Below are 27,137 nucleotides of genomic sequence, written 5' to 3' on the forward strand. Positions count from 1 at the left end.
TTACTTTTTGATAGGCTCAGTCCCTAACATTGTTCTGTGAACTACTTTCTTCTCTGTCCAAGAGAAATACAGTTTCATAAGTAAAAATGACTTAATTGGTTTCAAGCTGTGCATGCCCTGTTATTCCTAATGTTTGCAAAGAAGACCTAGAGCAGTGGTTCACAATCTGTTTGGTATGGTCACTCACAAGAACAAATTTACTTGGTATGGTGACCCATCTAGGGCTGACCCAAGGTTTTTGAGTGCCCTAGGCAGACTGCGATCTGGATGCCTATGTTGTACAGCATTCCATTTTCTACAATAGCCAACCAGATGCTTTTAAGAAACCAAAAAACATTGCAAAAAAGGCACAGCTGTCCCAAAGGAAGTGGAAGCGGCATTCCGAAGTACACAGCCTTTGCATTTGAATAAATCCCACCTACTCTTCAGCCTCCCCCCCTTCCAGCTACTCCTATAAAGTACTGGATACCTAACAGAATTTCCCCCCTCATTGTTGAAAAGAGAGGTGGAAGGTGAGAATCTGAGAAGTTTTTGAGGACAAGGAGAGAAAGAATGACACAAAAGCCAGGAACCTTTAGGGAGGCCAGTAGAGAGGGCTGGCCTTTGATGCACTTTTAGAGGCTTTGCAACCCACTTTTGGGGGCCCACCCACAGGTTGAGAAGTACTGACCTAGAGGAACAGACATTGTGATCATGTGTTGTACATGTTGACAGATTTGGATGGTGGGGGAAGAGGATCTGTGTCTTAGCTCACTATTGAAATTCGCTTGGTGGTCTTAAGTTTGCTGAAGATTGTATTTTGGCAACAACCCTAAAAATTACTGTGTGGTAAATATTCTGAGCTTTTGCAAGGAAAGGCGGAAATAGACAGAACAACTGAGATTCATCAGTAACTGTCTTTACACAGGTGTTTGGGGCTTAAGAAATGCATCTTAACTTTTGAGTTGCTGCAGTATCTATAGCAGTTTTTCCCAACCTTTTTTCCTTGGAGGAGCCCCTAAATTAATTTCACAAATCCTGAAGAATTCCTGTGTCTGAAAGCGTTTATAGGTCAGAAAAAGTTGGTGATAGGGAGTGCAATTCAGTGACTGCTCAATTATTGTCATTTTATTGTCAGTGCTCTGTAACCATATGAATTGAACATAGACACATGGTACAGCTAAATATAACCTTAATCACTGTGATATTTTGAAAGATGTTTGGAATTTTTTGCAGTATTTCAATTTTTTTATTTATTCAGTGATTTCTTGCGGAACCGCTGACAATGTCCTGCGAAACCCTGGTTGGGAAACACTGATGTAGAGAGCTGGCAGCACTGAATGCCCCCATCCAGACATCTTCTCCTAAACCCCAGCATGTATCGTCCAACCATCTCCAGTTCTTCAGTCAAATGCCAGTCTGGCAGTGCTAAAGATTTTAGAAGAGTATTCTGATTTTAGAACTGAGTTTTGTTTTTTTTGCTTTCAGTATTCGTTTTCAGTATTCAGTATTCGTCTAACACTCATATTCTTCCAATCATGGGTCATGATTTCTTTTGTGACCAGGCTGGATAGAAGTTTGTTTTTAATTTAATTGAGATGTTCTATTTAAATATAATATTAAAATATATAATATATAAATTTATTTACTTTGTTTAAAAAATTTGCATTTCCACCATTCTGCTCCATTAGGGTCTTAAGATGGTGAAATTTCTTTCTAAAAACTAGCCTGCCTCAGATTCTGTCTAAATACGTTTACTGACTCTTAAAACTATCAAACCCATTGAGTTATAGGCTGCTTTTCCAGGCAAAATATATTTTTGAAGCCAACCATTATAAATATCTCAGAATGTCCTCTATAGTTCTATAGGCTTGTTCTTGAGGCCAGGGGATTGCGAAGTCTTTATAAGGCTGCAGATCCGTCCTTTGTCTCCAGGAGACCCTAGCTAGTGTATAACTAAGAAAATTGTTCATTGGGTGATCCTGGTTTTATCTGTGCTGTTTGCTCAGTTTTTGAATTATGCGCATTTACTTTGTATAAACAAACAAGGATGTTTCCTTTTCATCTTAAGAAAATAAACTGCTCTGCCCAATAACTAATCCTTTCTTTTAGAAAGTTCTTGGTCTTTAAATTGTTACTTTGGGCCAGGCTAGAGAGACATACATAATACAGGACAAGAAGCAGAAATGAGACAGAAACCACCCACACTGAAAATAAGCCAGGCAGCAGGGTTCACTGTGCAGTTTTATGTACTTACTATCGTACAGCCCAAGGAAAGATTTATTTTATTTAGTTGTTTATCGAAATTATGAGGGTTGCCACCAGCTGTAAAGTCCTGCTTGTTTATTTTTACTTTCTACTATAAATGCAATTTACACAACATAGTGTATAAACACAAACTTTGATTTTGTACATTTTCTGTTTAGCTGTAAATTAACCCATATTAGTAGGTAGACTGTCCAGGGTGGGTTTATAGTGAAATCCTAAGCAGAGTTATTCCAGTCTAAGCCCATTGATTTCAGTGGGTTTAAACTGGAGTAAATCAGTTTAGGATTTCACTGTTAGAAAATACATGCTATACCAGTGGTGGAGCAAAGATCTAAATCAGCTTTTTTTCCTCTTGGTAATCTCAATCAAGACGTATACATGGTTAAAAAGCTACATCTGAACACTTTTAGCCATGTCCCTACAAGTTTGTTTTGAAGAGGAAAAAATGAATATATCAAAAAAAAAACCCAAGCAACTGTGCTTATATACCGCTCTTCTAGACAGATTAGTGCCTCACCCAAAGTGGTGAACAAGTTAGTGATATTATTATCCTCACAATAGAGCTGGGGAGCTGGGGCTGAGAGGAGTGGCTTACCCAAGCCCACCTGCTGAGCTCATGGCAGTAGTGGGATTCAAACCAGTGGAGTGCTGATTTGCAGCTGAATCACATAACCACTGTGCTACAGCAGTAGATATTGGTGGGGGAGGTGATGTGATATCAACAAATTGTTATAACCTTTTCTCGGCCTTTTTTTTCCCTCTGAGCTTTTGATGGTTAGAATATTACCTGGCTCTGAGGTGTTGTTGCTGAAATTGATAGGAGACCCAGTTTCCAGGTGTTTTGGGTTTTTTTTGCTAGTGAGTGCCAGAAAAAGGGGCTCTGCTCTCTCCTCCTATAGTTTTATCTTTCCCCTAAATGTAGCTTCATTCTCTCAGCTGTTAGTGACTGTCACAGGGCTATAGTAAAAAGAACATGGTTTTTTTTGATAATTCTCTTGCAGTGCACAAGTCCCTGAAGAGTGTGGGACCATCCCAAGTTTGCTGCTTGTAGAAGCTTAAATTAATAGTGATTAATAATTTTTTAAAATCCGGTCTCTTGTGCAGGCCAAATTTGGTTTGTGTTACATATGTATTTTAAAAAGCTGTGAAAGTGAGGAATTGAGGAGCTGGTATAGTTTGATGGCGGAGTGAGAGGTGGTGTAGTGGTTAGTGTGTCAGCCTAGGGTTTGGGAGACCAGGGTTCGAAGCTCCACTCTGCTGTGGAAGTTTGGGCAAGACACACACATTCAGTAAGTCTGAATCCCCATTGTGGGGTATAAATGAAGTAAATAAATAATATCTGGTTCAAATATTGAGTCACAAACTTACTAAGTGGCTTTAATAGGCATGTCAGTAAGTAATTCCACAGCTTCTCATCTGCTATATGGAGATGCTAACCTACCTTCCAAGTTTGTTGCAAATTCCTTTGAACAGCCAAAATACAATAAAAATGCTAAATATTAGTCAAGAGTATCTTTTGCAAATTGATCATTTGGGATTTCATTTTCAGCAGTAATTTCTTTTGATGAATACAGGAGTTGTTTTCTGGACCAAGTTCCATGGTTTGACTTGCTGATTCATGAGTCTAGAGTACACTGGTAATTTGAGTACTAAGCCCTTGAGTCTTGGCTGGCGCCTACCCTGCTCCCTTTTGGGCACCAGCCAAAACATTTTGCTTTACCCAGGTTTTTAATTAAAGGATTGATCTTTGGAATTGTTTTTAAAGTCTGCTTCTGGCCTGAAAACTGTGTTTATAAGAATAATTTTTGGTTGCTGAATGTTTTGTGCTGTTTTTATGCTATGGCTGGATTTTTAATAGGTTGTTGATGGTAATTTGGGGAGGTGGTATTCATTATTTTATCACGTTGTCACGAAACCAGTGTAGTGTAGTATTTAGTGTTGGACTAGGAGCTGGAAACTTGAGTTCAAATCCCTACTCATCAGGCAACTCACCGGGTGATCTTTGGGCTGCTCACTTTCTTACAGAGTTGTTGTAAGGGTAAGATGGAGGAGAGGAGAACCACATATGCCCTCCTGAGCTCCTTGGCGGAGGGCAGGGTAAAAATGTACAAAGTAAATACACATTTTCTCTTGAGAGCTGCCTTGAGCAGGTTCTTCAGAGAGATGGCATGTATATTTTCTAAATAAATTGAAAATAGCATTTCGGAAGCTATTTCCAGTGAAACATCAGTGTTATCCCCTCAGGTGTAAACATAGTATCTGTACATTAGGAAAAAGCTTCTTATTAAGAGTAATTCAGCAGTGGAATCGGCTGCCTAGGGATGTGGTGGGTTCCCCCTCATTGTCAGTCTTCAGGGAGTGGCTGGACGAATACTCGTCAGGGATGCTTTAGGCTATTCCTTCGTTGGGCAGGGAGCTGGACTAGATGATCCATAAGGCTCCTTCCATGATTCTGTGATTTTATGTGTTGTTGTTTTATCCCTTCAAATCATCCCTGTTGAGAAGCTTCATGCCTATAAACTGACACATGCATGCCTATAAACTGCTGTTTGCTCAGCTTAAAGTAGCTCTTCCATATAAAATCCAAGCTTGATTTGTAGAAGGATGCCAGCATCCTTATTCAAATAAGTTTCTTGTCAAAAAGCATAACTAGTGCCCACCTTTGCTCTTGTTAATATTTTCTCTCCACACCAAATTTGAGTATGAAAACACTTATCAGCAGGGCTTTTTTTCAGGGGGAACGCGGGGGAACGGAGTTCCGGAACCTCTTGAAAATGGTCGCATGGCTGGTGGCCCCGCCCCCTGATCTCCAGACAGAGGGGAGTTGAGATTGACCTGAGCGGCGTGGAGGGCAATCTCAACTCCCCTCTGTCTGGAGATCAAGGGGCGGGGCCACCAGCCATGTGACCATTTTCTCTGAGGGCAACCCTCTGAGTTCCACCACCTCTTTTCCCAGAAAAAAAACCCTGCTTATCAGTAAGCCTTACTACTGATCAGTTTTTTCATAACCCTTGATCCCTTTTTTGAATTAGATGGATAATTGTATTTTATTCCACCTCGTATCTCACGTTGATTTTTCACGCATGGGCCAGTAACAGAACTCTTCGGCTCACCAGTATTACTTTCCTTTTTTTTTCTTTTTCTTTTGCAAAGCATAGAGGAAAGTAGTTTTTGGAAGCACCAATCACAAAAGCCATGAATGCCAGCATCTTAAAATACAAGTTCGACAAGGACCGTAGGAAGGCTAAGAACCAAGTTAAACAGAACTATTTTAGATACAGCAATACAACCATCAAAAGACATTTATTGATACGAGCCAGAAGAGAGTATAAAGCTGTGCTGAAGAAGAAAAAGCGCCAGTCTATGAAATTTTTATGGAACAAGATAATTGCAGCTGCCAAAGGAAAAACCCAGTGTGTTTCTATGCCATTTAACCACTCCAATATTGAAATCATGAAACAACACTGTAAGTCCCATACTACCAACTACCTGGGGAAAGCATTTTAAGAACCACTTTAAGAAGCATAAACTCAAACCAGATTTGGACTTTGAAATCAATTTTAAGCAGATTCCAAAATGGAAACTTGTCACCTGTCGTGAGATAATTGAACTGATCAAAGCTCTGAAAATGAGGAAGCCCCCTGGCCTTGATGGATTCCCTGCCGAACTTCTGAAGATCGCCCCTGATTAGTGGGCTCAAGTGCTTGCACCTTTATTCACGTTAGTAAATCTGGACGGAATTACTCCCTTCTGGGAGGCGAAGATGAAATAAGCAAACCCTCTGAGAAGCAATCTTTGCTGGCTCTCTAGAGAGGGGAAATTGATAAAGCCTCCTGATCTGTCTTTTAAAATGGCTTCCCAGCTAACATTGCATCTCCCTTCACTTGAGCATCCTTGTGTAATACGTCTCATGTGTTTTAGCTCTCAGTGAGAAACATCTGATCACTTTCTTTCACTGACCACATGTGGCCATTGTGGGGGTGGAGGTGGGGGGGGGGCGGCAAAATGAAAGGAGACGGAATGGTGTATGCTGCTTGAAGGAAGGGCAGGATCAAAAGGCAATGGAATGTAGCTGGTAGATTAAAGGGGTAAAAGGGGATAAATACTGATCTTGCTTGACCTTTGCTTCTAGTGCATATAACAAAACTTGATACTCCAAGAGTATCTTGTAATTAACATTCTTTATATTACAGTTTGATTCCCTATTGCTGAGATTGACCTTATTTTGTTTTTAACAGATATATGCCGGGTATGTCGATCTGAAGGAACTCCCGAGAAGCCTCTGTATCATCCGTGTGTGTGCACTGGCAGTATTAAATTCATTCACCAAGAATGGTAAGATTTCTTACCCTGCAGTGTGTGTCCATACCTATTCAGACAGTGGTGGATGTGACTCGGCATGATCATAAACATTAGAGCAATTGAGAAGAAAGACTTTGTTTTGTCCTTGATGAGTTGCACATTAGCAGCTTGTATTAAGCTCCGCACAAGATTTTATAAGATAAGAAAAACTGCAATTAAGGGTTTGTATAACTTAATAAGCTTTCACACAAGCATGGGCTTAACTATCAAGGAAGCAGCGGGGTATCAAAGAGAATGTATGAACTGCTTATGCTAGTCTCATCCTCAGATAGTCAGTGGAGTGATGCAAGAGGTCAGTGAAAATCTCTTGTCTTTATAATTGCCACATATAAATGGGTGTAATTAATTTTCTTAGTAGGGGTATATTTTAATGGAGCTGTGTATTAATGTTGGGGCTTTAATCATATGTTTTGTATGAATTAAATGAAAGCCTGTCCTCATGTTATAGTTGTCTTATGGCAACCCCTGGTGGGATTTTCATGGCGAGGTATTAACAGAGGTGATTTACCATTGCCTGCCCCTGTAGCCCTGGTCTTCGTTGGAGGTCCTCCATTTAATTACTAACCAAGGCCGACCCTGCTTGGCTTCGAAGATCTGACGAGATCAGGCTCTCCTGGGCTATGACTGCTTCATATTTACTGTGGCCAGACTCCAAAGAGGCACATAAGTGAACTGATTTTCTGACAGCAGCCTTTCGACCTTTGTGGAATGCTGTGAATGAGGCTCTTTAAATCTTTGGGCACAGATTTTCAGGAAATCTGTGGGGCAGTGGAAGAGCTGCTACCCAAAAGGGAAGGCTGTCCATGGCCTTTTGGAAGTTGGCCTTTGCATTTGTTTTTGTAACAATATCTTAGCAGAAGTGCTTGTGGTTTAGTGACCTTGATCTTCAAGTTTATGCACCGCGAATGAGCTCACTACCAGTGGGGTAAAGATATTTAAAGAACATGCTTGCCTTCACATTTTTTTGTCCTTGTATATTTACATTACTATAAATGTTAAATAGTGCCTTGTCAATAGCAGTAATAACACACAGGGAAAAGCAGTAATATATATATAAATATATATATATTATATTACTGCTTTTCCCTGTGTGTTTTGAGGGGCAGAAATAAAAAAACCCAATTATTTCTGAAATTGTAAATACATTTTAGCATTTTTTTTTGTAATTGCAGCTTAGTTCAGTGGCTCAAACACAGCAGAAAAGAATACTGCGAACTATGTAAACACAGATTTGCTTTTACACCAAGTAAGTATATAGTATGAATTTGTGTACTGCTTTGCTGTTGTGTGTTTGCCTTTATGATTGTCTGAATATACAGAAAGAATTTAGCTGGATTTGTAGGTTCCTTGGAATTACTCTTGCCAGCAGACAGTGAAGCCAAGAGGCAGTCTTGGTGCCAGTTTGGTGTAGTGGTTAAGAGTGCGGGACTCTAATCTGGAGAGCTGGGTTTGATTCCCCACTCCTCCAGTTGGAGCCAGCAGGGTGACCTTGGGCTAGTCACAGCTCTTCCAGAGTGCTTTCAGCCCCACCCACCTCACAGGGTGTTTTGTTGTAGGGATAATAATGACATACTTTGTAAACCACTCTGAGTGGGCATTAAGTTGTCCTGAAGGGTGGTATATAAATCGAATGTTATTATATTATTATCATCTTCGTTACACTGGGGCTTTTGGCAAAAGGATGGAACTCTCTGCACCCCTTTTATTCCCATCCAACCTACTGATTTCAGCCTACCACACAGGACTGTTACGAGGGTAAAATGGAGAAGGGGAATACACACCCTGTGGCTCACCATGCTAACTGCAGCTTGCCAGCCGCCTACCTGAAAACTCCATTTTGCTATCTCAGACAGACTGTAAAAAAATAGAGGCTTGTATACACCTTAAGCCATCATACAAGTTTGGGGGTTGTATTCAGTTTGGTGGCAACAAGACATGTTAAGACTGTCCCTAGCGAAACCATGTAAGTTTGGTCCCTGTGTGGTAAGCCATTAGGGTGAAGTTGGTTTTCATGCTGTTTGACCTGTTCCCAGAAGTTGCTGTCAGTGCAACTTCTGGGAATAATATCATTGCCCTGGCTTGGCTGAAATTGGGCAATATGTAAAAGCCGCCCAAGGAGGTCAGGAGGAGAGCCCCCGCACTCCTGGCTTGCCGCAAACAATGCAAAACCGAATTATTCAAAAAGGCTTTTTACTCCAATAGTAGAGCGGTATTGTAGGGAGGGGTCTCAGATGCTTCACTAATGAGATAGGGACCATAGACTTCACCACTATGTGCCTTACATATTATCTTATGCTTTAAATATGTACTCCTATGTGCTACCTGAGCTTCCTGTTGTCTAATGTCAGTCCTAGAATTGATCATGTTCTGTTTCAGGAATTCTTCAACTCTGTATTGGATCCTTGCTAATGCTACGTCTTTGTAAACTTGTTTTTATTTATCCTATGAAATTGTTTATGGAAATGTCCTTGACACTGTATGGAAATACCTGCTCTTGTCCCTGCTACTGATTGTACTAATCTCACACTATGTAATCTGCCTTGAGTCTCAGTGAGAAAGGCAAACTATAAATTACATACATACATACATACATACATACATACATACATACATACATACATACATACATACATACATACATACATACATACATACATACATACATACATACATACATACATACATATGTGCGTACATGGCTTCCCATGTAATACCAGCCTGAGGGGTTTCTCTGATTTCTCTGCCATTAGAAGAAATTGCTTGGCAGCCTTTTAAATATTTACATTTTTTAAAAAAAACTGCAAATACTTCCAACCCTTCCATGTCACGTTTGTTTCATTGTGATAGCTGATCTTAGAGAACTGCTAGGATGTTCTTTATGAAAGTAGCTAGAAATGCTGGAGGGGAAACTTTTACTCAAGAAGACTACTCAAGAATGCAGGAAGGAAAACAAAAAAGGGATCGGATTTGTATCTGTTCTAGATTTCATAATTGTAGTTGACAAGAAATGTTTTCCTATGACCTGTATGTAGGCTTGCTTTTTTCCAAAAAAAAAAAAGTAATGAAATTTCAGATTTTTATAGCAAATTCCAAGTGTTGTAAAAAGGGTTTAGTTCATCTCTATACTAATAGCACCTCATGTCCTCCCACTCAAACCTCATGCAGCAGTGATACAAGGGTGCTTTCCCCTGATCTTTGAGACGTGTTTTCTTTTTATAAACAAGGTAAGGAAAATAGTTTTAAAACTGGTGTTTGTTTAAGAAAAAAAAATGGAAAAGGGACCAACAGAAACAGCCACAGCAGCATCACTCATGGGACCAGTTCACATACAGTGATTGAAAGCCACAGAGGCATGCCCTGGTCAGAAAGGGAAGCTGGCACAGTGAGCAGTACTCCGGTGTGGTGGTTGGTTGGAAGGGGAACCCTGCCTAAACTGGCAACATGACGAGCCCCTGAGGAGGGAACCGTTGCGCGCGCGCACTCTCTCTCTCTCTCTCTCTCTCTCTCTCTCTCTCTTTCTCTTGCCTGCATTTATGTCCTGCCACTCACAAAGCGTGTGCATGCAACCGGTGTGCTGTTGGGCGTCGCCTTGGATACCTTTGGCGAGTTCCATTTTCTACCTGCATGTGAATTGTGAATCTGTACAACCGTTCTTGTAGTTGACTTATCAGCCTCAGTTCCTTCTCCCAGCTTGCGGAATGTCCATGAGAAGCAGCACGTGGTTTGTCTGTTTGGGGATTCATCTTGCCTTTACCTCCAGGCTGGCAATGGTGAAGTTGAGGGGCGTTCTCACAGTGTGTTAAAAAAAAAACACCCCAAAATAACCCTTCGGCTTGTTTATTATTTGTAGTAATGCTCCATTTTATTGTTCTTACAGTTATGTGATTGTCCCCCCCCCCCTTCTTAGTTTACTCCCCAGATATGCCTTCCCGGCTTCCAATCCAAGATATATTTGCTGGACTGGTTACAAGTATTGGCACGGCAATACGATACTGGTTTCACTATACGCTTGTGGCCTTTGCATGGTTGGGAGTTGTACCCCTTACAGCATGTAAGTACCACAATTTTATTTTGATAATGGTTTACGGTGCGAGGGCAGCAGGGAGAGCATTTGGCTGCCACTGACGAGAGTGGTCATCCTCGAGAGAAGATCAGTTGCTGCAGAAAAGCAGCTTGGCCGCACTAGAGTATCAGAAGCATCACTGCCACGGGCACCACGAACTGTGTCTCGCCTGGTCTTGTGAGGCTGATTCCAGAGGCAGCCACATAGGTGCTTGGCTCAGGCCTCTTTTTCTTCCCGTCTAGAGATAATTGCACTTGCAGGTGGTGATGCAGAGGTGAAAGCCATGGCTCCTTAACAAACAGCAGGGCTGGATTTCTTGAACATGTGTTAAAAATCTTGTCGGCTGTAGTAAAACATTAAATTTAAGTAATAAAAAGTTAGTGACAGCTAAGTAGCTTCAACGTGCTCCTGCTTCACGCAGCTTCTGCCAGGATCTTATAGCATATACTGCCTAAATAGTTTATTACCCATATTTCCAGTGCTTTCATGTAAATAGTGTTTGTTTCTTTTTTAAAACTGAGCAAAGACAGTGTTGTGCAGTGGTTAGAGTGTCAGACTAAGATCTTGGGAGGACCCAGGTTTGGATCCCTGCTCTGACATTGAAGCTCTCTGGCCACTCACACCCTCTCAGCCTAACCTTCCTCACAGGGTTGTTGTGAGGATAAAATGAAGGAGAGAAGAATGATGTTAAACTACATTGGGTCGAAAGGGAAGGATATAAATGAAGTGAATAGATACATTTTCTGTGTTGGTTGCTTAAGAAATGTCTGGGTCAGCTTTGCTATTTTTCTTGAGTGTTAATAAAAGTGGATTAGGTAATTTGATTGAGTGTGGAATAGAAAAAAGGTAATTTGATATAAACGTGATTATCCATCTGAACCCATGCAAATGCAGCCTCTCGCAATAGAAAGATATAATCATTAGCAAACGGATGAGGACTGGAACTTCTGAGATCGTTTTATTACGTTTCTTCAGATGTGATGAACAAACACACATTTGTTGTAGCAGCCCCAAACCTGGCTTGCTGTGCTCATGTGCGCTGTCCTTCCTTGTTTCATCTTCTGAGGCTCAGTGGTAGAGCATCTGCTTGGTGTGCAAAAGGTTCCAGGCTCAGTCCTTGGTATTTCCTGCTGAAAGGATCAGGTGACGTGAAAGATCTCTCTGCCTGAATCTTTGGAGAGCTGCTGCCAGACAATCCGGTCATTGATGGACCAGTGATCTCTGATGCAGAATAAGGCAGCTTCGTGGAGTGCAATTGAAGTCTCCCTGTTTCTATAATATTTAGCTAATTTGTAGTGATGTCCAAATGTGGGTGCCTGGATATTTTGTCCACAAACTGGGATTCTGAACCAGGAAGAATCCTGGTTTATGGAGAAGGCGCAAACTCCAGTATTTCCAGTTTTTTTCACTGGGATGTCCTAAGGAGTTGGAGTTAGGGTGAAGACATCTGAAACCCGGAAGTTTTCAATCATGCTACACAAACAAGGAGAGGGAAGGAACCCAGAAGCAAAACAACCAAGGTTTATTCCCAACTTGAATGAATTGCAGCTTTTGCAGGCCATCCAACACACAAAATTTACCAAAAAGAAAAGAGAACCATAACTGGGCAAATGAAAATGTCTTCACCTAAACGATCGCAGATTAGGAGCCAGGTGAAGTGTTACCATTGGAAAAGCCCTGGATGAGAATATAAAGGGGGCACAGGCATCTTGGATGTTGACCTCAACTAGCACGCAAGTCAGTATAGAAGTAGATGGTCTCAGCAGGCCACAGAAGGCTTCAGCACTGAGAGCCAGCCCTTTACACCTCCTTCCACGTACTAAAAGTACAGTTTGGAACAGAGGATTGGTGTAGAATAAGACATTATCCAGGTATGGAGATCAGGCTGTAGGAGCAAACAGGCCCTTCTTGCCGCGTTGCTCGTCTGAATTCATCTCCCCGCCCCCCAAGTTCATGCAGTTGTCTCCTAAACTCTCTATCAGAACCCAGGGGTTTTTTAAAGCAGAAATTCTGAATAGTTTTCCTTTCTTTATTTGCTCTTCAGGCCGTATCTACAAGTGCTTGTTTACTGGCTCTGTGAGCTCACTACTGACACTGCCATTGGATATGCTGTCCACGTAAGTATTGGCTTCTTGTAAGAATATTTCTGTTCTGTGCCGCTGAAATCTAATTGGCCCCTGCTTGCCTCTTACACTGGTCACTGCTACACTTTCTCATAAATTAGGAAACCAAACTAATTATTCCCCCAAATTATGTAGTTCATTAAGTAACAAGAAAAGTGTGAGTACGTGTGAAATGTGACATTTTTTTATTTAAACAGACATGTTTGTGAGTCTCCCTGTCTTTAAAGGATTGTCAAGGATTGATTGCAGCAGAACTTACTTAGAAGTATGTCTGCTTTTTGATATTATGTAAAATAGTATCAGTTTCTTTTTAAAAACTGTGCAAATCATGTAGGATTTCAGCTTCAGTTGCCTTCGAGATGATAGTCATTTCCTTGAGAATGTTATCCTCTTTTCAACTTGCCAAGAATCACTTCTACATTTGATAAAAGTAATTAACTAATTTGATACTGACCAAATATGAGTACTGATCTACATTAAATTGCATCCTATTTACTATTTTATGCATTCATTGTTAGCCACTTCGAGGGCCTATGTCAGGAAATCAGCCGATTTATTTTTAAGTATGCAGGGTGTATTGAGATCAAATAGACCCCCATAGTTACTTTTTAAAATCTGTAGCAACACAAGGCTCCAATTTACAGTGCAATCCTAAGAGGAGTTACTGCAGTCTAAGCCCATTGAAGTCAATAGGCTTAGACTGGAGTAACTCTTCTTAGGATTGCACTATTAATATTATTAACGATTATTAATTTGTAGTGCACTCTAATATACATGAATGGTACCTGGAGTCTGTAGTTACTTGTGGGGTTTGATTCCCATGGTGTCTCACAACTCCCTAACTCATGCACCCTTTTTTTCAGTCCATACCTTTCAGTTGGTATAAATAAAAAAAGTTCATGTTATCACCTCTTTATAGGAGCTGATTTGTTAGCATAATAAATTACCATCTCTGAATCATTACACTAATGAATGGAGCTTTCAGAGGAAAATGTAATGATGGTTATTTTTATAGAATTGGCTAGAAGAATGAGATTCAACAGATCAAAGAAATTGACTTTTAAATAGCTGAAGGCTTTCACAGTGTGATTCTGGAGAACTTGTTTTTCAGTTTACAACGTTGTTCTTGTAGGCCTTAAGTGAGAGGGACTGTGGAATGCGTGGGGCTGCTGCGGCGGAAGGAAATGCTTGCAATGCGGTAACACTTGTAAATAATGTGTTGGCTGTCTCTTCCATAGAGAGAATTTATTGGCAGACTGTTTGCAAGGTTGTTTTGTGGTGACGTGCACACTCTGCGCGTTTATCAGCCTGGTATGGTTACGTGAACAAATTGTCCATGGAGGAGCCCCTCAGTGGCTGGAACAAAATCAACAGCAAGCCATTAATGGCGTCGGGCAACAGAATGAGGTAATAAATCATTCACCTTAACAGTTGCACCTTTCAGTATGAGTTTTTCTTTGAACATTATCTGTCACTTTCTCTCCTGCACACCCCTGCCTCCTAGATTTGAAACTATTTGTAAAATCAGATTAGGCACGTCTAGTCTGATGCGCAAAACCTTGTTCTGGCAATAGGTCGATGGATGCCACTTGGATTTGACCCAGGAGTTTGCTACGATTCTACATGTGTGTGTTGTTCTATACCATTATCAAGTGAACGGTGCAATCCTAAGCAGAATTAATAATAACTGCACTTATATACCACTCTTCTAGACAGATTAGTTCTCCACTCAGAGCAATGAACAAAGTCAGTGTTATTATTTCCCCACAATACAGCTGGGGAGCTGGGGCTGAGAGGAGTGGCTTACCCAAGGCCACCTGCTGAGCTCATGGCATTAGTGGGATTCGAACCAGCAGAGTGCTGATTCGCAGCTGAACCACTGTGCTACAGCCTTCTACGCCCACTGACTTCACTGGATATGTTTAGGATTATACAGTAAGTATCTTGCTGTGCAGTCCTATGCAGTTACTCCATTCTGTGATTTCAGTGAACTTAGTCTGGCATAAATCTGTCTAGGATTGCACCTTTAGGATCTCTTGGAACTTGATTAATGCATCATTGGTGGCGTTGCAACATTCAGTGAGGTGTTGTCAAGATGAACTCCTGCAAGATAGCGATGATGACAACTTGGGAAGCTGGTATTGCAGGATACAGGTCCCGCAAAGTTCTGTGGTGCCGTCTCCTTGGTTTGTGCTGTGTAAACATGCTTTGCGCTTTTCCATTTCAGGAATTACTCATGCAGGAATGAGAGGAATAGATAGATGACTTCAGGACTTTCTGTTAAATTGTCACTTAAAGTTTGAGGCCCCTGTGCATAGCAGCATATGGAAACTAGTTTAGTATTATTTTTAAGAAAACGGGTTGGATAACTTGGCAATTTCCTCTGATTCCCCATTGGAGCCCCCCACCCCATGCCATTCCTCAGGGTCCTTTGTCACCCAGGAGCGCCATTTTGAGGAGAGGGCACCATTTTGTAGAGCTCAGTGGTAGGTGGGAGGCAGGAAAGTTCCATTTTCCCTCTGGGAAACTTAAGTCTGGATTCAACCCAGTATGTATTTTTTGTTTTGATTTCAGGAATCCCATTGAACACCCTTGCGCATTCGTCTCCCTGATTGCAACCCAGAAGAAATTGGGGGCTTATTGTATCTGTCTGGATACATAGCATAGTGTATCTGTCTGGATTAGGGTTACCAACTGCCTGGAGAAAAAGAAATGCCCTGTCCTTTTAAGAGAGGCTTAATGGGGTGCTGTTTACCAGGTGATGTTATCTGCCTCCCTTCAGCTGCCCATTTTGATTTTTTAAGAAACTGAGCATTTTTCTCCAGGCAACCCTAGTCTGGATACTTGAAGTTATGTTCCATCCACTTCCCTTCTTCCGTTTTTGGTTAGGATGTTATTCCCTAGGGAAGCTGCTTCTTTTTACACAAATGGCCCAACAACTGAGCTTTCTTTGCTGAGTTTGATGCTCGAGTCAGCTAGCTACTTTAAGGTAGTGTGAGCTTATGTATGCCAGTCAGTGCAAGCAGCTGATACCGCATAAGACTTATTCCTGAAGAGCAGAACATATTACAGAGCCAAACATGCTTTGATAAGGCTCTTCCTTTGAGGGCAATGCAACCCTAGACAGTCTCCAATTTAGAACATGTCTGACAAAAGCTTCATACACACAAAGCTGTTACCTGGAAGAGTTGCATGTAGTACACTATTTCTTTAGCATTTCCGAGAATGAAGTTTCTTTCCTAACATTCAGTGACCTGTCTTGATACTCAGAAGGTCTTCACGTTGCTAAAAATTGATATCTAAAAATTGCATTGGTTTGGATCCTTTAAAAATACAAAATAAAACCAGTTTGCAGGAGGGTTTTTTTAGACGCGTGCACCCCCCCCCCCAAAAAGGCTCAATCAGGATCTGAGTATCTGGGATATCATAAAAATCTGATATCCCTGAAATCCGGGTCAGATTCTCTAATCCGGTTTGGTAGGATTCAAGAATCCTGAATTTATCTTGCCAGGTATTCCATATGAGGAAAACTCTCTGGGGGGGCTGGGGGGCATTTTCCAAGTAAATTCCGCCAAATCTGCAGGGAACCTATTCCCTCCTGTGGGGAAAACATTTCCAAGGCTTTCGAGGTGAAGAGAAACCGTAAGCAAAGAGCCAACCCCTAATCAAAAGCCAGTCCCAATGCAAGTTCCACTTTGCCTCTGCTGGGATGGGAATCAGCTCTGCCTGCTGCCTCTCGTTCCCTGCTGGCCTCACTCTGCACTCCTTCTGTGGCATGAAACTTACCTCCACTTCACACTGCTGCTCTCTTGCTCGCTGCTGCGCCGACTCTGCTGCCTACTTTTCTCTATAAGGACCTCTCAGAGAAAATTAGGCAGCAGAGGTGGGGCAGCACCGAGCGAGAGGGCAGCGGCGCGAAGTGGAGGCAAGCTCCATGCTGCACAGGAGAGCAGCGTGAGGTCAGCAAGGGTACAAGAGGCAGCAGGCAGAGAGGCTGGGAAAGGAGCCAGCTAGGAGCTCAGGGAACCATGAAGGCACAGGCAATGGGAGACGGTCCTACCTCCCCATGCCTGGAAAGAAAAAATTTAGTTTAATCCAGCCCGTTAGCATCTGGCTTCCACGATCTGATCAGGGATCCTCTATTTTGAACCAGCATAGCCAGATTTTCCAGATCGGCATAAATCTAGTGTATCATTATCATAATTTCTTTATTTATAGTTGGCCTGAGATCCAAGGCAGATTACACAGTGAAGGTGGAATACAATATAATCAGCAGTATATAATCAGTATAATTAACTGGTATACTGATGCTGGATCACACACGCCTGAGGTTTTTTCCCCCAATCACAGTGCTCCTTCCCTTTTCCTTTATGAGGACTGGGGGCACTTGAGAATAATGGGAGATGGAGGGGCTGTAGCCAGAGAGGAGAATCAGCAAAAACCTGTCCCCCTTACATTAGCATGCTCTTTGTAGAGTAGCTCCTGCAAGAGATGCTCTATCCTATGATGTCCTTAGGGACCCCAAGATTCTTGGGCTGGTATCATAGGAGACTGTAGTAAGGAGAAGGTAATCCCTTTTATGTGCTTGCTCCATTTACAGTTCATTCGGTTCCAACTCAGTGATGACTTTTCATATTCCGTGTACTCGGGCATAGCAGAACCTTGCATTCAGCTGAAGTTTTGTTGACTTTTTCCTGTGCAGGTTCAGGGTGCAGGAAATGGAGGAGCTGAAAATGCTGCACTGGACCAGCCTGCAGACCAGCCTGCTGAGAATGCAGTTGTTGGTGAAAATCCAGAAATCCCAGAAGAACAACCAGATGAGGAAGAGGAAGACAATGAAGATGAAGAAGATGTAGTCGTAGAAGATGCAGCAGATGCAAACAACGGAGCACAAGGTACGTTGCCTGCTCATAGCAATATTTGTACCACTTTGAGGTGTATTTGGGCACCTGCTAAAGAGATACTTACTGATTGACCCAGGCTTTCTGAAGAACACATTTTTCTGTGTCATTTTAAATTGTAATTATTGTATGTTTAATGATCTGTAAACTACCTGGAGCGCCTGTTTTGTAAGCATTTTAAAATATTTTCACGCTTAGGGGAACCAAAAGCTTTCTGGGGCCTCATGTTTTTTTAATGCAAGCCTATGTTTAAAAGCAATGCATGGTGTTAGGAAAGATTTTTTGTGAACAAATTGACTCTGTCTTTTCAGGATGGCTGTTTAAATGTAACCAATCCATTTTTCTAGTCTAAGCAACAGACCAGGTAGCCAGGCTCTGTCTTGTTTTTATTTTTGTGAGATCACCTGTGGGGCTCAAATTGGTCATAAGAGGCCTGCCTAGTTATGCAAGTAGTGTTGTCCTCGTCAAGTTGTTCCTCTAGCATCCTAAAATGATAAATAATCTGTTTAGATGACATGAACTGGAATGCTTTGGAGTGGGATCGAGCCGCAGAAGAGCTGACCTGGGAGAGAGTAAGACACGTTTATTTCAGAAACTTCATCATGCGGAATTGGGGTGCCCTAAAGAAGGTTGATCTGCTTCCAAAACGATTTGGTGATGATTTTTCGTGCTGAGCAGCCAAATACCTCATGTCTGCCTCCACCACTTTATTTAGATCCACGCTACATATTACGCTTTTAAGGGTAGCTCAGCGGCTCTTTCTTTTTTAACAGTAAAAGCAAATGTGGGGAAGGCACCATATCTGAGAGGGCAAGCATGTGGATGAAAAAACCACTGGAGGGGTGTTTGTGGTCTGGGATGGGGAAATGTTGGACAAGCAAAGTGCAACGTCACTTCTCTGTTCCTGATTTGTCCCCCTCCTAAAGCAGTTTTTCCCTTTAAAAAAAGCCTTGGTGCATATATTTATATGTAACGTAACGTGTAGTTTGAGCCACTGTTTGCTGTAATACTGGGTGTAGCATTTCAGGCCTGTTCACCCTTGTTACATTCTAGGTTCAGAAAAGCTTGTGCGAGTAAGGGGCATGACCCCTGCCCCCCACTCTGCACACGTGGTTGAGATAGGATGCGGTTCTTATGCTCTCACACGTCCCCTCCTGTTTACTTCCCCATGCAGTGAAGATAATGTCTGAACCAGGACATCCCATGGGGGCTGAACTTTCCTGGCCTTGAATGTTGCCCCTGCCTTCAACTGCAGCCATAGTAACATTTGAAGATGATATTTTGGAAGTGAGAATAAGGATGCGTGCTGGGACCCGATAGGCTTGAGCAGTGAAAACTTTCAGAAAGGGGAGAAAGGGAATTTGAAAGATGCTATGATTTATTTTTCCAAAGTAAAACTCATTTGCCTTGCATAACCAAGCAACTATGTTCTTGTATAATTGCCTAAAGTACATGGCACTCTTTAGAGAATGTGGAAAATTACTGTGAAGGTCACTTAGATTAATGAAGAAAATAAATTACCGTTGCGAGTGGGAGCCGCATCATTTGAACTATATAGTCATGAAGGATTTTGTTGGATACCTGTAAACCAATGCTAGACCTTCAGCTAACAGATGCTTTGTCTGTTCCCTTCTTCCGTCCTCCCATCCCAGTTTTGTCCATTTACTCAGAAATATATAACTTTTTGCATTTACAATTTATCATTTATTTACTGTAGTACAGTAATGCAAGGGAAAACAATCAAGTAACACAGTTCTTGCGAGTAAAGTTTCTTAACCCCGGGCTCCTCTTCTAAACTTGCTCTACCATAAGAGATGCCCTAGAATACTTCCAACCTGTTTTGTCAGTCGGACATGTGGGGGCTTTCTTGGGCAGCAGCACTTATCCTGCTGGTGGATGGTGGTGGAAAGTCCATCAAGTCACAGCTGACTTATGGTGACCCTGTAGGGATTTCAAGAGAAGAGACAAACAGAGGAGGTTTGCCATTGTCTGCCTCTGCGTAGCAGCCCTGAACTTCCTTGGTGATCTCTCATCCAAGTACTAACCAGGGCTGGCCCTGATTAGATCCTGACATCTGAGGAGACTAGGCTAGTAGAGATCATTTTTTTACATGAATACAGCTTGTTCCCATTGCCCATCCCCCTCCTGGCAAGAATCCACCTGCCGTTGACCTGAAGGACAGAAGCTCCCAGCTGTAACGTGCAGAATTCTTTCTCAAGGTTGAAACAGAGGGAAGGTCCTAGCCTGCTGTTTTTATATCAAGCAGCAATGGGTTACTCCCAGAGTCCCAGTCCTCACGACCCTCTTGTAAGTTCTCGAAACTTCTTGGGGAGTGGGGGAATCTTAGCCTGCAGTTTGAGAATTTATGGCTTGTTGTCTCAGCTGTAGAGGACAGAAACAGAAGTGGAATCGGAGAGTGTGTTGGCTTGTGTTGAAGGGCAGGGTTAAATAGACTTGTGCCTGTGCGCTGAGATTCCTTCTTTAGGCCCATTTCCCTGGTCATATCAGAAGAGACTTCTGCAACTACCTAGATTAATCTGAGCCACGAATTCCTACTTCCTAATTATATACTTGCCCTGTCCTGGATAGTCCAGGTGAGCCTGATTGCATCAGATCTCAGGAGCTAAGCAGGGTTGGCTTTGGTCACTAATTGGATGGGAGACCTCCAAAGAAAACCAGGGTTGCAGAGGCAGGCAATGGCAAACCACCTCTCTTAGCCTCTTGCCTTGAAATCCTCACAGGGGTTGCCATAAGTCAGCTATGACTTGAGGGCACTCTCTACCAATGTTATACTCAAGACTCCTTGCTCAGAAATCCTTCTATGGGCTTCTTGCTGTTGCTCATTGGCAGGACACCAGTTTCCTTCTCTTTCATAGGTGAAAGTGCCAGGTATTGTAGTAGTTATGCCCTTAAGTTTATACTTCTCCCCACAGCTGGATAGAAAAAGCTCAGTTCACACGTTAACCATCACAGCATGTTGGTCGTTTTTGTACCCTCTGATCCTCCAATGGTGAATAGTTATCACATGGGTTGGCGGAAGGATGTTGCTGTTTCCCATAACAGTATCCTCTTTCCCCCAAATTCTGTAAATTCTAACTTCCTGTTCTTGTGACTGATCTCACTGTACAGACATTCTTAGGTAGCTCATGCTTCTCTTTATATGGACTGTCTTCATAGATCGAAAGTAACAAAGAATTAAATCTGTTTATATTCAAAAGGAGTTGAGAATGAATGGATTTTGAAACGCATTTCAATCATTCTTGCCGATATTTGGTTTTGAAACTATGGCAGAATTGCTATAGATTCCTGAACAAATGAACCATCTATGAGGGTGATTGTAAGATAAAGTATCTGCTCAAGAATCATCCAGCCATTATACTTTCTCCTTGCGCAGTAATCTTTACTATTTTGCATTGACAAACTGATATTCACCTTGATTTGCGAGGCACAGCTCATGCCCCTTAACATAAGAATGCTTTTCTGGTTCATTTGTGGCATTATCTGAATTTGCAGCTTTTTGGTCTAGACATTTCTTAGAATTGTCATCTGTGATCTTTTGTAACTAGAAAGTACTATGTGATAGGTGTACTATGGAAGGAAAAATACTGGGTTGTAGAAGTGGTGGTGAGAATCAGTTCCTTGAATCTGAAGAGAATGTTAACGCTTGAGGAGACACAGGAAAGATCTATTACCAACTAAAAAAAATTCCTCTTGTTTTTAGATGCTTGGACTTGATGGATCCTTGGTTTTTTTAGTAAGTGTGAAATTTTACTGTATTAAGCGTTCTCAGTGGTAGGATTATGTCAGTCTCTCTGTTTCTCTGGGAAATAGAATCCAAATATATGCTAAATGCTAGTGTTTAATTACCTATAAGCTTAGGGGAATAAGGACGAGTATTGATGAGAACTCAATAAGAATTTCAACGAGAAATGACGGTACTCGGACTGATGCCTGTTTCTCTTTCTCCCCTCAGGAACATGTCTTCTGGGTGGTGTCATTAAACACACTATTCATACTTGTCTTTGGTAAGTGATTGTTTTTGCAGATAATTGCTGAGTGTGTGCGCCCCAATTAAAATGATGTAGGGTGAGTTTTCTCTTGACAACATAATGGCAGAAGATATTTTGAGGTTACTTTTAAGTAATTCCCTCAAATCATTTGCACATCTTTTTTGGTAATCAGTGTCAAACATTGCCAACAAAGCTAATCTTGACAATAAAAAAAAAATAATTCGAAGAATTTCAAAAATTGTATGTTTTTCTCGGACCCATGAAGAATAGGGACTCTGGGATGGGTCCAGCCAGTTCCCCTTTTTACCACAACTCCCATCCCACGTGCTTTTTGTTCGTGCCAGTCCCATTATCCCCAGCGTACCATTTTTGGTAGCCATCTCTTTTTTATTACTGGAAAAGCTGGTTGGATCCCACTCAGTCATCTTGCCCGTTGCAAAGAGCAAAAGGGACCACATATCAATAAGACTACTTGTCCGCTGCAGAAATGGAGACATTTTGCTATTTTTTTTTTAAAAAAAACCCTTTCTTTAATAGACATGTGCCTTTTCTCAGTGCTTGAGCACACGTTCCTGAAGCCGTGCCCCTCTCCCTCCCTCCCTCCCTCACTTTATATGTCAGCAGCATATTGCGCTGTGTCTCTGGAATAAGATCAGTGATTGACCATAGCGCTGTGGGATGCCCCCCCTTTCAGATCTCTTGCAGAATCTACATTTATTATGATTGCTATTTGATTATTAAGTCATATTTATGGGAGAGGAAGAATTCTTAGTAACACTGTCCTGGATCCAAGCTCGGTGTTATAAAAAATCTAAAATCCACTAAAAGGAAACCCTTTTAACAGAAATAAAATACAAGAATAAATTTTCTTATCAAATGTCTACTGGAATAAAAGTTTTCAGAAGGTATCAGAAGGCTTGTAATGAAAGACATAAGTGTAGGTTGCGGGAGAAGGTGGAATCTAAAGGTGTCTTTTTATGATGAACCAAAATGTATGTGCCATGATGAATAACTACATATTGAATAAGCACTGCTACTTGCAGAGTAGACCGAATGAGATGAACGCAGAAATATTTCTACCCTTTTTCAAGCTGCTGATATATTATCATTTTAAGCCACATATTAAAAACTTGTCAAAGTGAGCCTGCTCTTTTCTTTTTTTTTCTAGCATTTTGTCCTTATCACATCGGTCACTTCTCTATTGTTGGGCTGGGTTTTGAGGAATACGTAAGTATTTTAATTTTGCAGCTTCAAAATTAAAAAAACTGATTGCAGTTTTAGTAACAGTACGATTCTTTAAATTGTTTTTAAAATTTGAATTGAAAAACTTCCTGGAAGATTTTCCAATTCAAATTTTCCTGGGACGCTCACACCAGCTGTGTACCTCACAGGGTTGTTGTAAGTATAAAACGGAGGAGAGAAGAATGATGTAAAGTGCTTCGGGTCCTCATTGGGGAGAGAGGCAAAGGGCAAATGAAGTAAATCTTCATTAGTGTAAATGATCATGCCCCATGGAACTTACGTATAACTAAAGTTTTTGTCCTCTTCAGGTTCAAGCGTCTCATTTTGAAGGCCTAATCACAACAATAGTTGGCTATGTGCTGCTGGCGGTCTCACTAATAGTTTGCCATGTATCCTTTCATAAGTACCCACTTTCCTATGTGGTCACTATTTGATCTTTGTGTGGTTGCTATCAATACATTAATATTCCAAGAACTGGAAGGAGTTTTCTTTCTCTGCCCCCATTAAGGAAAGCCTGTGATGGAATTGGCTTAAGAAGGGTATTTTTTAACAGTGCCTAAGAGGTTAGAAGGAGAATCCAGACACTTCCTTGTGGAGCACAATTTCTTCCCACCCTTTCACTGTATGCTTTTATTGTAGTTAACGTGAGTTAAAATAATCACGATATCCCCTTAATAAGAATTTGTAATCAACTTTACAATCTTCCTTTAGATGGAATTGTAATTAGTCTTCATAATTTATTTCAGTGCTGATGCAGTGATTAAAATGGCGGGGGGGGGGAGTCTGCTGCAAAAAGAAGAGTGGCAGGGTGGAGGAAATGTATAATCCTTGATCAGTTCTTTACTGACTGCGTGTATTTGTCAGAAACTGTAGGGCAAATAGCTGCAAATTAGCTGTTTTCTGAGAAGGAAAATAGTTCCAGTGCTGCATTCTTATGTGCAGCTAAGTTTAATGGGGCTTACTTCAAAGTAAAGGTGCTTCTGACCCAGTTGCAAGGCTGCAGTAGCACACCTGTCCCTTCTGTATAATGAACTGGCTTCTAGGCATGAGGATGGAATGTATCCTGCTGTGCTTTAAACCACACAGTCTTTTCTCTATAGCTGTCGCTTGAGATCTATTTTTTGTACGGTTTGCGTTTGGATTGCAGCTAAGCTTGCTGAACTGATAAGTAGATTTTATTCTCTCCTTAAGCTCTGGGGCAAAACTTGTTGAGATTGAGTGTGTTTTGGTCAGCAAATGCAGAATATCTACCTTCTGCACCTCTTTGAGAATCATCACAAAAGCCAAAGTGTGATCCCGGAGTTACTGTTTTAATTCAGCTAGATGCCTACTTCAGAATTTCCTGTTGGTAAATGTTCTTTCCCAGGAACTTCTCCTCTCCCCTCTCCAAGCAGCAAGGCTTTGCTTTTCCTTGACTGTATTCTGTAGGGCTTGGCTGCACTTGTCAAATTCCAGAGGTCACGTCGCTTGCTTGGGGTGTGCTACATCGTTGTCAAGGTAGCGCCAGTCTTTAAAAGCAGATGCTTTCATATTGTAAAGGATCACTGTCCAGTTGCAGCACTGACTAAAGTTTTGAAAATCTTTGCCTTTTCCTGTTTGAAGGTGTCGCTACTAGTGGTTGTAGAAATTGGCGTCTTCCCTCTCATCTGCGGTTGGTGGCTGGACATATGTTCACTGGTAAGATCAGCACTCATTGGGCACCGGCTGTATTATACCGCATTCTAAAGCCAAAAATCATGCTTAAAGAGTACGGTAACCCTGTCTTTAAAGTGGGAACAGTAATACGTTTTTGTGCATGAGGATGCAGTAACTATTGTAAAATTACTGTTTCTAAAGCCCTGGGCATAAAAATCAGCTAGATTTGCTGAAAACATGGCTGATTGTCTCTCTGTCTCTCTGTCTGTCTACTCAGAGACTTAGTAGCTGGAGATAGAGGATTCTTGGCTTTATTTCTTATGCTTAAAGTAATTCATTTTTAAAGTCTTCATTTCTGTGCTGAAAGAACATTTTGCATGAATACTATGCAAAGTCCCTTTTCAAAGCACTGAATGTCATACTAATTCCACTTACGATTTTTATTATATGAGAATTTGTTGAGAGGCTGCATGTTTTTTTAATACTAAATGCCTCTTACAACAACTCTTTGTTTTCAACTATTTTATTATAAAGCTGACTCAGTTCTGACAGTTGCAGAGTTTTAGGTTTTGCTTTCAGTGGTTCATATGGTTTCTCCTAGGAAATGTTTGATGCTACGTTAAAGGACAGAGAGTTGAGCTTTCAGTCTGCCCCCGGCACGACGATGTTCCTCCATTGGCTAGTGGGAATGGTGTATGTCTTCTATTTTGCGTCCTTCATCCTCTTGCTGAGAGAGGTAAGTTCTGCCTGAGCTGGGGTTTCCTGACCACACTTGTGACAAATGATTTCTGTGACTTCTGCCATTTGACAAGCTGAAGCTTACCAGAAAACAGGAACAAGCCAGGATACTGCTAAGCAAAACATGTGCTAAAATCTCACTGGTTGTATATGAGAGGAGATCATAGAGCAGGCCACTGGATAGACAGTGGCAAGGAGCCATGCCTTGCCATATTATGGCCTGCTCTGCTTCGGTGGGTGAGATGGATGTAGATCCTGCAGTGCCCTGAACTGTACTGTGGTATGTGCAAAGCTTCTGTGCTCACTTGTGCTCTACCTCCCATTGGTAGAGGAGAAAGGGATGTGCCCAGCAAATCTGGGAAAGGAAGGGTGAATTCATACATGAGAGGCAAGGAGGGGGACCACGAGCATGTGGTATGATCCTGATCTCCAAACAGTGGGGAATGTTGCCTCTGAATTGCAAATTACAAGAGCATTTGTTAGTCGGCATTGCTGGATAGTGCATGCAAAGTGTGTATTATAATGCATATTAAGTACTTAGGGTTTACTACAGTTAGGTAACATTTATGTCTTCATTGTGCTGGATTAGTTAATAACCTATTGGCCATTATTACGGTACATGTACTATATAGTGTCCAGTTCAGTGACGTAGAATAGGAGTCCAGTGATACCTTAAAAACCTAACAAAGTTCTTACCTTTGTAAGCTTTCTTGAGTCAGCTAACTTCACCAGATGCACTGGAGATAGAACGACTTAACGGATGTAAACTCCAAAGCTTGTGGTGGAATGAATCTAGTCTTTAGGGTGCTGCTGGACTCCTGTTTTGTTTTACTGATACAGACTAACCCATTTGAAATGATCAGTTCAGTGATAGATTTTCGCCACCTATGAATATGATGTGGCCATACATATTTTGAATGGGAAGGTTCCCAGAAATGTAGACACTTTGTGATAATTACTGGTTAATGATGTGGCATGTTGTGGCTGTGATCAGTTGTGCTCCCAAAATCATGGAAGGACACACAAGGTCGGCCCATATGGCCACTCCACTTCTGGAACACCCTGCGCTTATGCTCACCGCCACCCAGAGATGCTTTACCTTCATTCTCTCTTGCCAACTTTCCAAGCCAAGCTTTGGGCTGCTTCTGCTGTATACCGTTGAGTTACTGTCTTTCCCCCTCGCTTCTGGTCCCCTCTGCTCTCCCCCCCCTTGCCACTGCATCTGCAGCCAAGTCTAAAATTCCGTTCAGTAATTCCTCATGACAGTCACTATTGCTACACAATTGTATCTTTTGTCCTGATGTGAAAGTGACTCATTTCTTTTGGGCAGGTTGCAGAGAGGGAGATATTGTTTAGGTTGGGCTGTTTGCCATGATGGAAAGTAATTGAGTCTTTTGGTTTTTAAAAATAAAAGCAGCATGATAGGACGAGTTAATTTCAAACCTTTTAATCCTTCTGCTATCAATTATTTTCCTTTCAAGCATCCACTTCCCTTTTCAGGTACTTAGACCCGGCGTCCTGTGGTTTCTGAGGAATTTAAATGATCCAGACTTTAATCCAGTTCAAGAAATGATTCACTTACCTATTTATAGACATCTCAGGAGGTTTATTTTATCAGTGGTAAGCATTTTCTCCCTTGGAAACAGTGGGTTGTGTTCTTTTAGGCACTGCTTGTTATTGTTGTTAGCGCTTTGAAAGGAGATGTTTGTTTTCTTTACTTGTTTGTAAACCCTTCTTGTGGCACAAGCTCTTGAGAAATTGTAGTTTTAGGCGCCTTGGATGCTAATGTTACTCCAAATTCTATCGAGAACGGGCT

The 27,137-nt window shown here is 41.5% G+C and overlaps 1 protein-coding gene across 1 annotated transcript in view; it reads left to right on the plus strand.

The window, feature by feature from the left end:
• Positions 1–27,137, plus strand: part of MARCHF6 (membrane associated ring-CH-type finger 6) — a 66,344-nt gene that overhangs the window by 14,465 nt on the left and 24,742 nt on the right. Inside the window, exons 2-16 of the mRNA XM_054985093.1 lie at positions 6,486–6,582; positions 7,782–7,855; positions 10,517–10,660; positions 12,717–12,789; positions 14,034–14,202; positions 17,498–17,690; positions 18,207–18,268; positions 21,418–21,450; positions 21,670–21,721; positions 22,875–22,933; positions 23,257–23,337; positions 24,377–24,445; positions 24,551–24,625; positions 25,185–25,319; positions 26,822–26,941. Of these exons, the coding sequence (XP_054841068.1) occupies positions 6,486–6,582; positions 7,782–7,855; positions 10,517–10,660; positions 12,717–12,789; positions 14,034–14,202; positions 17,498–17,690; positions 18,207–18,268; positions 21,418–21,450; positions 21,670–21,721; positions 22,875–22,933; positions 23,257–23,337; positions 24,377–24,445; positions 24,551–24,625; positions 25,185–25,319; positions 26,822–26,941 (1,436 nt within the window). The remainder of the gene's footprint in view (positions 1–6,485; positions 6,583–7,781; positions 7,856–10,516; positions 10,661–12,716; positions 12,790–14,033; positions 14,203–17,497; positions 17,691–18,206; positions 18,269–21,417; positions 21,451–21,669; positions 21,722–22,874; positions 22,934–23,256; positions 23,338–24,376; positions 24,446–24,550; positions 24,626–25,184; positions 25,320–26,821; positions 26,942–27,137) is intronic.

Source organism: Eublepharis macularius, chromosome 7 (genome assembly GCF_028583425.1).
Source record: "Eublepharis macularius isolate TG4126 chromosome 7, MPM_Emac_v1.0, whole genome shotgun sequence".
NCBI lineage: Eukaryota > Metazoa > Chordata > Lepidosauria > Squamata > Eublepharidae > Eublepharis > Eublepharis macularius.